This window comes from Mustelus asterias, chromosome 16 (genome assembly GCF_964213995.1).
Source record: "Mustelus asterias chromosome 16, sMusAst1.hap1.1, whole genome shotgun sequence".
NCBI lineage: Eukaryota > Metazoa > Chordata > Chondrichthyes > Carcharhiniformes > Triakidae > Mustelus > Mustelus asterias.
The window spans coordinates 53,406,327-53,419,042 of record NC_135816.1 but is presented as its reverse complement, the minus strand read 5'-3'; the positions used below and the strand labels follow the sequence as shown (position 1 = coordinate 53,419,042).

At 41.8% G+C, this 12,716-nt stretch overlaps 1 protein-coding gene across 2 annotated transcripts in view; it reads right to left on the bottom strand.

Moving 5' to 3' along the window:
- afap1l1a (actin filament associated protein 1-like 1a) overlaps positions 1-12,716 on the bottom strand; it is a 179,252-nt gene that overhangs the window by 127,016 nt on the left and 39,520 nt on the right. The window contains exon 2 of one of the 2 annotated variants that reach the window (XM_078231136.1): positions 971-1,063. The exons of the other annotated variant lie outside the window; for it this stretch is intronic. Coding sequence (XP_078087262.1) covers positions 971-1,063 — 93 coding nt within the window. The remainder of the gene's footprint in view (positions 1-970; positions 1,064-12,716) is intronic. 2 annotated transcript variants of the gene reach the window in all.

The window sequence follows — 12,716 nt, the reverse complement described above, 5'->3', positions numbered from 1 at the left end:
GCATATGCGTCACATGTTCCAGTCTTCCATACACTCTATTTGCATTTGTGTACACCAAGCAACGCCCACCAAATAAACCCACGTCCTATAAACTGTCTGATCAAAACAGCCCAGACAAAACTGAGTATTATTATTATAGGCTCCACTATTTAAACCTATATGCTTTTATTTAAACCACCTTAATAAGTTGCCCCATTATTAATGTGTCCTTGACCGAGTTTGGATCCATGGACATAAAGTTCATTTACACTTTTCAGATTTGGGCCATTTTTAGTATACTGTCTTTCTCCTAAATCGCATAATTCACGCTTCTCCACATAGAACTCCACCTGCCATACTTCTGTCCATTTCACTGTCTTGTGTATATCATCCTGAAGTCTACAACTATTCTCATCACTATCTAATAGTTTGCCAAGTTTTGCATCATCAACAGACCTTATAATGCTGTTCCCAACATCCCAGGTCATTCATTAAAGTTGTAAAGAGTAATGAAGCCAAAACTGGCCTTTGGGAAACACCACTGAAAAACATTCATCTATCACCGATCTTTGTTTCTCGTCATTGAACCAATTCCAGGGACTCCAAATTTCTGAACAAGCCTCCTGTGGGACACGTTTTGAATGCCTTCCAAAAGCATAGATATGCAAGAGCTAGTGCACCACCCTGAACAATCTTCTGTTACTTCATCAAATAATTAATTCCAGTGAGTCAGACACAATTTACTTTTAGCAAATCCACAGTGGCTCTCCTGGATTAGCCCTTGCCTTACCACATGAAAGTTTATTTTGTCCCTGATAATGAGTTCCATAACTACCTCTCCACTAACGTTAGGCTGACTGACTTGTAGTTTCCTGCATTATCCCTTGCCCTTTTCCTGAATAGTTATACCCTATAACATGAGCAACCCTCCAGTCCTCGGGCATTACTCCTGAATCCGATGAGGAATGACCATTGCTTGTGCTCTTTATACCTTTGCTTCTCTTAGCAGCTGATGATGGGATTCGATTTGGATCCAGAACTCCCCTCTTCTCTTCCAGTTTACGCTTTACATCATCCATTTCATCTGGGAAAACAGTTTGAAAATACTCATTTAATATATTAATCATGCTTTCTGCTTCAATAGGAAGAATGATGGTGGGCAAGATGAAGCGGAAGGTAGGAGAAAGCGGGGAGGTTGAAAGGAAAAAGGAGAGAGAAATGAAGGGGAACATGGGGGTGAAATGGGGAGAGGAGGAGAAGCTGAGAGGAAGACGTGTATAGTAAGTAATATCTTCAATTAGGTAACTGAGGTTGGCCTCTTGGAATATGAACTCCCAGATTGAGTTACACGCAGCAGTACCGTGCAATCGTAGGTTGCACTGGTTCACAGGCTCCCAAGCGTCCCCTTTTTGTCACCTTGTGGAGTCTGTGAGCCATGTCTATGTTACATGTTATAGGCTGCACAACCTTTTCAGTTTTCTCAAAAACCTTTTGTTGATTTTTTTTGTTTGCATTTCAGCCCCACGCTCCTGATCTATGGGCACCCGGTGCGGATGGGGGCCTGGGAAGGAGGAGGACCTCCTTGTGAACCTGTTCCTCATCTACAGGTCCAGGCAGCGGGCGACCGAGGGGGGTCGTCCAACCTGACTGTCTACCCCTCTACCGCGACTATATTCATAGCCGGGTGTCCCTGGAGAGGGAGCATGGGGTGTCCGAGGGCACCGTTGATGCCTTCCGTGCCCACTGGGCACCGCAGGGACTGGGATGTATTATTGACCCCCCTTAATCACATTTTAATTTGATGTTTTAAGTTTCCTTTCTGCTTTGTTTTTTGTTTCGGGCGGTGCCCCTCCTTTTAGGGAGCTGCCCCTTTTGAGTTGTCCCTAAGTTAGTTTGATTTCGTTTATTTGGTTGGACACTAAAAGATGTCCCAGATTGAGTTTATTATTGCCTGCCCAATCAGGGAGTCATTTCTGTATATATAACTCAGAATGTCAAGTCTCAGAAGGAACAAAGAAAAGTACAGCACAGGAACAGGCCCTTCGGCCCTCCAAAGCCTGTGCCGATCATGATGCCCTAACCAAACTAAAAAAAATCCTTCTGCCCTTACTTGGTCTGTATCCTTCTATTTCCTCCCTATTCATGTACCCACCCAGATGCCTCTTAAATGTTGCTAATGTGCCTGCTTCCACCACCCCCTCCAGCAGCACATTCCACACCACTCACTGTCTGAAAAACTTCCCCCGCACATCTCCTTTGAACTTTCACCCTCTCACCTTGAACCTGTGCCCCCTTGTAATTGACACTTCCACCCTTGGAAAAAGTCTCTGGCACTCTGGATGCTGTAAGAAGTCTCACAACATCAGGTTAAAGTCCAACAGGTTTATTTGGTAGCAAATACCATAAGCTTTCGGAGCGCTGCTCCTTCGTCAGATGGAGTGGAAATGTGCTCTCAAACAGTGCACAGCGACACAACATCAAGTTACAGAATACTGATTACTGAATATTGATTAGAATGCGATTAGGACTCTGGATGCTGACATTGAACCTGTAGCACTCCATGTGCTTGCAAATAAAAGGGAATCTGGTGAAAGGACACTGGCCTCTCCTGACTTATTTCACGGTATTTCACATTTTATGGGTCAGGAGAGTTGAATGTGTGGAAGTTTCACTCATGAAGGTATCGTTTTTTCTGTGTGATGCTTTATAGCTTAATTTATGTGAGGACTACGCTTTTTGTGTGCTTGGGAAACTTGATTTGTGTATATTGGAGAGTTAACTCTGTTTTTATATTGACTGACTCTCCTACAGTTTCAAAATGTTGGACAGTTATGCGCTACCTCGGATGGATGAGTGAATTTCCTGGAAGTCGGATGTGGCGAACCTTCAGCTAACAATGCATGCTAACTTCTTTAACCATTGTGTTTTATTAAGGGATGAACAGTTATTATTATTTTCTTAAAGTGCTTTACTTATTCCTTCCAATGTTAGTTTGCTGTTAAAGTTTTTACCAAAGAGATCAGAGCGAAAGTAATTCCTGAAATAGTCGAGAGCAACAGTATGATGGATAAATTTAACATTTCAGACAAATTATTTATGCTAAAGGAAAACAGAAGATGTCGGATCTTGAGAAAGATGAGGGAAGAGATTGTAAATCTAGAAATTATATTTCAGGCTTTGTGTGTGGATGTTTGTTAAGCAATGACTAATGTATAACCAGTATTGCAAAGTGGTAATCACAGGCCAACTGGGTTAACACATGAAATAGGAAAATTTTAAAAGTCTTTAAAATATCCAGATAAAGAGAAAAGTCACCAGCAGAAATTTTAAGAGTGACTGTGCTTGACTAACCATCAAATTTGTTTTTGAGGGTCCAATTTGGGAAATACAGTGGATGCAGTGTGCACGGATTTTAGGATAGCTTGCAATTGTGACAGAAGTTTTAGTGGTATGAAATCAAGGAGACAATGGCAAAGTGGATACACAAATGCTTTGAAGGAAGAGAGAATAGGAATGAAGAACATTTTTTTCAAAGTGGCTAGAAGTGGGCTGTGGTGTCTAATCTGATTCCATTTTGTGACACTTCCGTTCACTATGTTTATCAATAATCTGGACACAAGCCGAGAGGGAGTGATGTCAAAATTCGAAGATGGGAACACCCATTGGCCTGAATTTTTGCTGCCGTCAGTAGAATTCCTGCCTCTGCAAACTGGACTCCTGAAAAACACCCTCAGATGTTCCAATGTTCATTCCGGGACACGCTGGGGTACAGTAGAAGTCATGCCTGCTGACTCTGGAAACAGCTCAGAGGGATCACTACCTCCCAGGCAGAAATCTTTGTCCCAGCTGAAAAATAAACAGCTGGCTAACCCTCACCCCACACACTCCCCTGTCCCCAACCATGCCTCTCATGCCCTTCACTCACTGAAATTGCTAGCTTTGTCACTTGTTCACATTTTTGAGATACTTTATATATTCATAAGTTGGTGTGATAAACAGTGGACAATGATCAGAGTAGTCATTGTCCAGCAGGATAGCTTTGATGCACCCTATATTGGCACCAAGCTTGCACAATGAGCAAATGGCTTGTGCCCTATTTATGAGTTTTTCATTAAGACCAATTGTATACCATGCGGAGCTGTAAAAATCCGAATGCATATAATGACCAGTCAAAGTAGGCTTACAGTAGACAGTAGTCGAGAACCCATGCATACACACAGGAGAAAACCGCTTCCTGGTGCATTCCCCATGGCATCACCTCAACCAATCTGAATGGACTTGCCTTTTAAAAAAATTAAACAAACACTTGAGGAATAACCGTTTCCAGGTGTATTCCCCATGGCAATGTGTTGACCGGAGTCCACTTGCCAACAAATCAGCAGTATTTCTCATGAAGTATAAATTGCTATTACATTTGAAATTTGGTATTTTTGTGTCTGCCCTGATGAGTGCAAGATGAAAAACTTTGACAGAAATGCCTTTTTTTTCAGCATTACTCCAGTTCTGAACTACCAAGCAACAATCTTCAAATTTGACCAAATATCTAAAAAAAACCATGTTGACACTTAATGTATTGAATGCTGGAGATCCATCTTGCCTCAACTTCTGAACCTGGAGAAAGCAATGTTTTAGATCTCTTACAATAGTGCATGTGTATGAGCATATAATTCATACATTTATGCTCACAACATTTCCTACGTGGAATAGTGCTTGAAGGCATAAACTGAAATTAACATGGCAACCTCATATGCATTTGGAATGGTGATTGGAAGTCATGATGTGGAGATGCCGACATTGGACTGGGGTAAACACAGTAAGAAGTCTCACAACACCAGGTTAAAGTCCAACAGGTTTATTTGGTAGCAAAAGCCACACAAGCTTTCGGAGTGCTTGCTGCTGCTTCGTCAGGTGAGTGGGAATTTTGTTCACAAACAGGGCATATAAAGACACAAACTAAATTGAGTTTATGTCTTTATATGCCCCGTTTGTGAACAGAACTCCCACTCACCTGACAAAGGAGCAGCAAGCGCTCCGAAAGCTAGTGGCTTTTGCTACCAAATAAACCTGTTGGACTTTAGCCTGGTGTTGTGAGATTTCTTACTGGATTGGAAGTCAGCCAGTGTGGATGTCAGAATATTCCATGATAAACAGGAATAATGAAAATAAAAGTAGTCTTAACCCACAATTGGTTTGCTGCATTGTGCTGATGCCCAAAGATTTAAACCCCAATTAACATAAAAGTCATGACCTGCACCAAGCAGTCATTGTTTTTGGCTCAAGAATTTCACTGGTCTGGAAGCAGTTGTGAATTCAGTCAGTTTAAAGTTCAATAAAATCAAACCAAGTCAAAGATGTTTTCTTGATCTGTGTTGCTGTCATAAAATATCCATCAAGCACAATGGGGAGCGATAAAGCCTCCACTAAACTTTGTACCTCCTATGGAAACATTGGATTAAAAATGTTTTACAATATGAATATAATATAGATTGGCAAAACTACAGAAATACCTTTTATTCTTTTCTGAGGAATGAGCCCTCTAGTCTTCTCCTCCTTGTGTATTTAATAACAATAACAAGAATGTATAATACATATTTGGCATAAAGAAAGATTCTAAGAGGCTTGCAAAATAGGAGCAAAGAAATGGACTCCAGCCCAATTCAATACTAACCATGAACAGCATATACTTCCCTCATTCATTCCCAGTCTCTTGTTCTATACAGGAATATTTCAATGGATTTGGTCCTTCACAATATCCATTGTTCGTATTTCACATCTCATGCTGATATTTTTGATTGAATTGAAAATTGGTAACTTCCTTTTACATTTACCATGCTATTACTGTATGAAAGCTTTAAAATAAGAAGCAATCATCACAGCAGTAATGGAACAATGTTAGTTGCCCATTCACTTCCTTCCTGCTGATTTAATAGCCTTTGTGGGGTACTTAACAGTGATGTATAAAACAGTACACAGTGAATGGTTTTAAAATAGTTTATGATATCTACATGTAACAACAGTGTAGAGAATCCTATTCTCAAGAGGCGTAAACATTTATGCATTGCTTAATTACTTTGCATTACCTCACTTAGCATTTTTGCTCTGTCAACTTTTTAATATTAGTGCTTTGCTTGCTATTGATTTGATGACAAGAGCTCTTTATGAAGGATTCTACATAGCAGTGAGAGTAGAGCAAGGACCATATTAACACAGATTTTGCTGACTTGCTAATAGTCTGGATTTTAAAAATTATTCCATAAACCATTACCTTTGATTTCGTGTCCACTACAAAGGGTATATGAGTGCACAAGGAAATGGAACACGAGAAGAAATCTCCAGTGTGGACCTTGCACTGCCACCTGCAGCTGGGCAGAATGCTAACCTCTATTGTTGAAATTATGATGACTTTAATTTGCAAAAAGCCATATGAAAGCACCTTAGCAAAATGATCAAATTATGACTTACACATTCTTTGTACCTTTTCCTACTTTTTATATTAGTGACTAATCTTCAGTACTTAATTAACCCTGTAAGGCATGATAAAAATACAAGTCTTTTGTTAATTGCCCCACTCTATTAGGTGCTTCATCAGCCAACAATGAAAAGTGATTTTTAAAATGTATTTTCATCTCCTGCTAATCCTGTTAACATGCTTGTCTGGCTCATATTTTGTCAGTTCTAAAGAAGGTTACAAACCTGAAATGTTCACTTTAATTCCCCCCCACACATTCTGCAGAATGTGTTCAGTCTTTTTTTTCTGTTTTTCTCCCCAGATTTCATGCATATGCAATGTTTTTGATGAATTCAAAAACAACATGTACACACCCAAAATGCTGTCACCAGTAATGTGAGTTTGCAGCTTAAAACTGTTCCTATGAGAAGGGAAGTGGAGAAGGAATTACTTGCAAGTCTGCTCTTCATAAAAGCCACAGCCTCCTCTACAGCTGGTGCTGTCTGATCTGTGTCCTGCTTTTCAGTACAACATTCAGATATTAAATGCTTTGCGTGATTCAAAGTGAATTGCAATCCCCAGCAATTGCCATGTCAGTCAATACAGTAACTGAAAGGCATTTTATGCTGCAAAGTCAATTCATCTCTGTTAATAGCATTAATCTGTTTAAATGGAAGGTTAGTTTCACCATTGATCATTGCAGAACTGACCTGAAAACAATATAATCAGTGTTTGCTCTTTTTCTTGAACTAGGCCATGTTTCAAATTACCGCCTATAACATGATTATTGAGATACATTCAGTTACATCCCACTAGAGCTAAACGCAATCCGGGATAGAATCTGTTCGACCTGTCAATACCAAGCCAACATCTCCTAGTGAGTCCAGAAAACAGGAATAAAGATACCATTATTTTCAGGCAGGAATGCGATCCTGCAATGCAGGGTTAATGGCACTGCACAACTTGCTTCCCAACACTGCTGGACTGGCTACTGTGTCTGCATGGCTGACAAAGTGTCCCCCTCAAGAAGGGCAAGACAAAGGAGAGGCTTCAAAGACAATCTGAAGCTCTCCTTGAAGCACAGCTGCATTGACCTTAATGACTGGGAGGAGTTCATTACTAGTTGTTCAGAAAGGCAACAACTTTTCCATCAAGCTGAAGTTCACTTTGAGTTCAAAGATTTGTGGATTAAAAATTACTCGGTCACATAAAAACCCATGGTAGTAACTGCCAACCCAAAGTGGATGTCACCCTCAGTTCAGGATGACAGAGGGCAACATTGATATGAATTTGATGAGTGGCATGATTTCCTGCCTTGTCATTGAAAAAAATCAGCAGGGAGCTCACCCCCATTCCCCACAGCTCTGAGAGTATCAATTGGCTGGAGGCAAGCCTTTAGCCCCCTTATAGGAAGTCCTGCCCCTGAGAGCTGCCAACCATTTGACTGGTAAACATCTCTTTGGTCCCAGCAATGCCTCTGGGTGCAGTGCCAATGAGGAGCTTTTTGCAAGGTAAGTGCGAAGGTCTCTTGGCAGGGTCAGGACAGGAAGTACCGGGGGTAAGTGAGAAAGCGGGTGGGTGACAGGGTGCAAAACAGAACATGGAGGGGGGGGGGGAGAACACCTTGGAGGAAGAGGGCTGTGGAAAGTTCACACACCCCATTGCAACAAAGGGGGCAGTGAAGAAGGCACTCCACTTTCATTACTGCCTGAGGCCCTAGTAAGCTACTCACCTTCACCTCCCCCCCCCCCCCAAATCTCCTCCTTCTGGCTAGTAAACTGCAGCTGGGATAGGAAGTGGCCCCTAAGTGGGCATTTATGGACTTTAATTAGGTCAAGGTCTGGGATGGGTAGGTAGGTGGCAGGAATATTATCTGCAGAATTTTACCCACCCACCCACCCACAAGGGAAAGCAACATTCTGCCCTGGTGTAGTTTAAGGTAAGTACTGTTCCATCTTATACACATACTCATTACAGAGTGCAGCTCTGATAACACCATCACTGCTGAATGCAAATTGGGGTTATTTACATCAGGTAAAAATCTGATTGTACCTTGGAGTAAGAATTTTGCCTCAGTATTTATATTAAAACATCCTCTTTTGAGGATGTTTATGCTCAAGTTTCTGAAAGTGATAATGGGGTGGGTGCTAGATAAAGCTTATACGATAAACAGACATAAAATTCAACACTGTTGTTTGATTTTGCAGGATTTCATGAATTCATGCAGTGAATGCTAATCTACTGTGGGATCAGATCCCTTAAGTATATCTTTCTGTATCATCTCATCCAGCTGTGTAAGGCAATCTCTTCAGGGAATTGTATCTTAATTGACATAATTGACAGCAGAACTGCTAATATTGCCATACTCCCACCAGTTTCTCCCATTTGAAAATATGTAATTAAAATAGAATAATTTAAAGTGCAGTAACTTGGCCATGAAGGACACAATTGCAAATGTAGGTGGGCTGAACAGTCTACAGCTGTGCAGTCCCACCCACCTGGATGAATATTCTCCCTCCCAGGCATCAGATACTAAGCCATGGATGTGATCCACACACTTGGATCAACTCCCACGCCAGCTCCACTGGGCAAAGGCAGGTTAGAGCTGGAATAAAATATTAGTATAGTGAAAAATTACTGATAGGCTCAAAAAAAAAAGGCCCTGGGTTTTAAATTTAAATTAAATATTTGAGGACTTTTTTTCTCCTAGAATTTCTAACTCATGTTGTTAGCATATATATATATATATATATATATATATAGTGTAATTGTTAATGAAACTTTTGCATCTCATTATTTTAAACTTGAATGTCTTTATGTGCCAGAGATTGTAGCCACTTTCCAGACTATTTCTGGACCCACACTACTTTGACAGAAGCCCTCTTCTTCAATTGATCTCAATATAATTACAGAACATTTCTAAACTTTGAAGCATTAACACATTCCCCTCCTGTTGAATTTATCCATTTTAAAGTAGGAAGTTGATGTCATGATGCGACAGCAAATCTGAGACACTTTTGACCTTGGAACTGTTTTTTTGAATAATACAACATTCAGAGAGCATCATTCATTTCTGCTCCCTCAGAGAGATCAGGGTGGGGGAAACAAAGAATATACAGGAAAACACTGAAGCCTGGCTTACACCCAAGACAATAATACACTGTATTCATTTTAATGACTTGACTGTATTTAAGGCACAGATCTGCAATTGTGTTTGCTGTACTAAATTAAGATAACAACCATGAGGTTTAATGAAAACTCCTGTAGGAATTTTACACAACACTATCAGACTGTATTAAATTCTCAGGCTGCAGGTTAATTAACTAACCCATTTCTTTCTCTCAATGTTGACTTTTAAGTAATTTAAGCTGACTAAAATAATTGTAAAATGAGGCAGAGATATTCTATTACAAAATAAACCGGATGACCAAAATATTATCTGATTGCACACACTTGTAATGTGATTTATCAGGTATGAAGGATTGAAAATACAAAAAGACTACAGCCAAAGAGATAAATATCTATTGCCTAGGTTTAGCTAATTTCTTTATTTCAAGTGAAAATATAACGGTTTGACAGTTTGTGTAAGCTTGACAATTTGATGAAATCTAAAGAGAAGATCTTAGAAAAGGATAAATAAAGTACCTCTAATGTGTTGATCAAATGGTGTTGTTAAACTACTATGGAAAGTGTAATTCTGGGTTGTTGCTAACTGGCTTTGGATAACACCATACTTATTGCAAAAAGAAATTGGAAGTTCTTTATATGATAGTGACCTTAAAGAAATAGCCACAGTTCGCAAAAAAACTACAGATTCAGTTGCAAGGTATCAGCTATAGCTCAGTGGGAAGTGGATTCAAGTCCCACTCCGGGAGCGGGATTTTCCATTCCCTCTCCCCCGCAGCATGTTTCGCACTGGTGGAGGCAGTCCACCATTGGCGGGATCTCTGGTCCCATTGCTGTCAACGAGTTTTCCCATTGCTCACACCCTCCGTCACTGGGGAACCCACAGTGGTGGAGGGATGAGGGGAGGGGGGGTGGGGGTGGTGGGTAGAAGAGGCCATCAGCAGAAAAAAAATGCTGGAAACTTTCAGCCCAAGTCTTGGTCAAAGTCAATACTCCAGTGCAGTACTGAGGGAGAGCTGTATTGTTGGAGGTGCCAACCTTTGCATGAGACTTCAAACCAAGATCCTGCCTGCCCTCTCTGGTGGATGTAAAAGCACTATTTCAAAGGGCACAGTGGTGTTATCTTCATTCAACATCACAAAACAGGACAGATTATCTGGTCATTATCAAATTCTTGTCTGTGGGAGCTTGCTGGGAGCAAGCTGGCTGCTGTACTTCCTACATCCCAAACAGCAACTAGATTTCAGAATGGCAGTGAGCTCATTTCCCTTCAACAGGCATCACTGGTCATGCATGCAATCGACCACGCCATCTTTAACCTCCCTTTCCTTTCCAAAGACCTTGAATGTGTTGTTGCCTTTCAAATCCATGTCTAGCACATCCTCCGCATCAGGTTTCTCTACCCCACCCCTTCACTGTACCAAATAGTCAAGTCCAGAGACTTGAATGGGGGTTTCAACAGCAGATCAGTTGAGACAGAAGTGAAGTCGTTTGATACGGAAGTGGATATAGGCGGTTTCACTAATGTCGCAGACATGCAGTCAGAAGCTCACCTTGGCATTAAATGTGACACTGACACTGCAAACAATCTAGTTTAGTCTCAAAATATTGTCAGGATCAGGCATGGAGTTGGCAGCTGGGGAACAGAGTTCGGAGTAGGGCCTCATAGAAATCATAGAAACCCTACAGTACAGAAAGAGGCCATTCGGCCCATCAAGTCTGCACCGACCACAATCCCACCCAGGCCCTACCCCCATATCCCTACGTATTTTGCCCGCTAATCCCTCTAATCTACGCATCGCAGGACACTAAGGGCGGCACGGTAGCACAGTGGTTAGCACTGCTGCTTCACAGCTCCAGGGTCCCGGGTTCGATTCCCGGCTCGGGTCACTGTCTGTGTGGAGTTTGCACATTCTCCTCGTGTCTGCGTGGGTTTCCTCCGGGTGCTCCGGTTTCCTCCCACAGTCCAAAGATGTGCGGGTTAGGTTGATTGGCCAGGTTAAAAATTGCCCCTTCGAGTCCTGAGATGCGTAGGTTAGAGGGATTAGCGGGTAAAATATGTGGGGGTAGGGCCTGGGTGGGTTTGTGGTTGGTGCAGACTCGATGGGCCGAATGGCCTCCTTCTGCACTGTAGGGTTTCTATGATTTCTATGAAGGGGCAATTTTAGCATGGCCAATCAACCTAACCCGCATATCTTTGGACTGTGGGAGGAAACCGGAGCACCCGGAGGAAACCCACGCAGACACGAGGAGAATGTGCAAACTCCACACAGACAGTGACCCGAGCTGGGAATCGAAGGCCTGACGACAATGGTTCAGACTTCCTAATATTTAACTGGAGGAAATTTCTACTCATTTAGCACTGAAGATTTAATGCACAGTCTGATAATTCAGCAACAGTTGAGTGAGGTGGAAATAGGTGATGTCAGCGTCCATGTGGAAATTGATGCTGTGCTTTCAGATGATGTCACTGAGGGTCAGCGTGCAGATGAGAAATAGGAGGGGGCCAAGGTGAAGCCAGGGGTAACGATGCAGGAGCAGGAAGGGAGCCATCATAAGTGATACTCTGGTTACGATTAGATAAAGTATGAATGGAATCAGTTGAGAACAATCCATCCAGGTAGATGACTGAGGAGAGGCATTAGCGGAGAGTGATATGGTCAACATGTCAAAGGTTGCAGACAGGGCAAGGAGGATAAAGAGAGAAAGTTATCTTTGTCACAGTGACATGCAATGTCATTTGTGACTTTGACAAGAGCATTTTGAATACTGCGGCATGGAATAGAAACCTGACTGGATGGAAGAATTCAAGCACGAAGCTCCACGAAAGGTGGGACCGGGAGGATTTTGAAGAAGATTAGGAGGTCAGTTATAGCAGTCGTTTGTAAGGATAATGGGGGTCAAAGATTGGCTTTATGATGAGAGGTGATTATGGCAGATTTAAAGAGAGAGAAGGTACCTGACTAACACTGGCACAAATGGTGACCAGGAGGGGAAGTTGGGTGTTCATAAATTTCTTGGGAACGGAATTGAGGGAGCAAGAGGTGGGTCTCATGGATAAGATGTGCTCAGAGACGGCATGAGGGGAGATATGACAGGAACTAGGTAAAGGGCGAGGACAAAGGGAGGCTGGGAGGAAGATTGGCCAGGTGAGCTAGTGGAA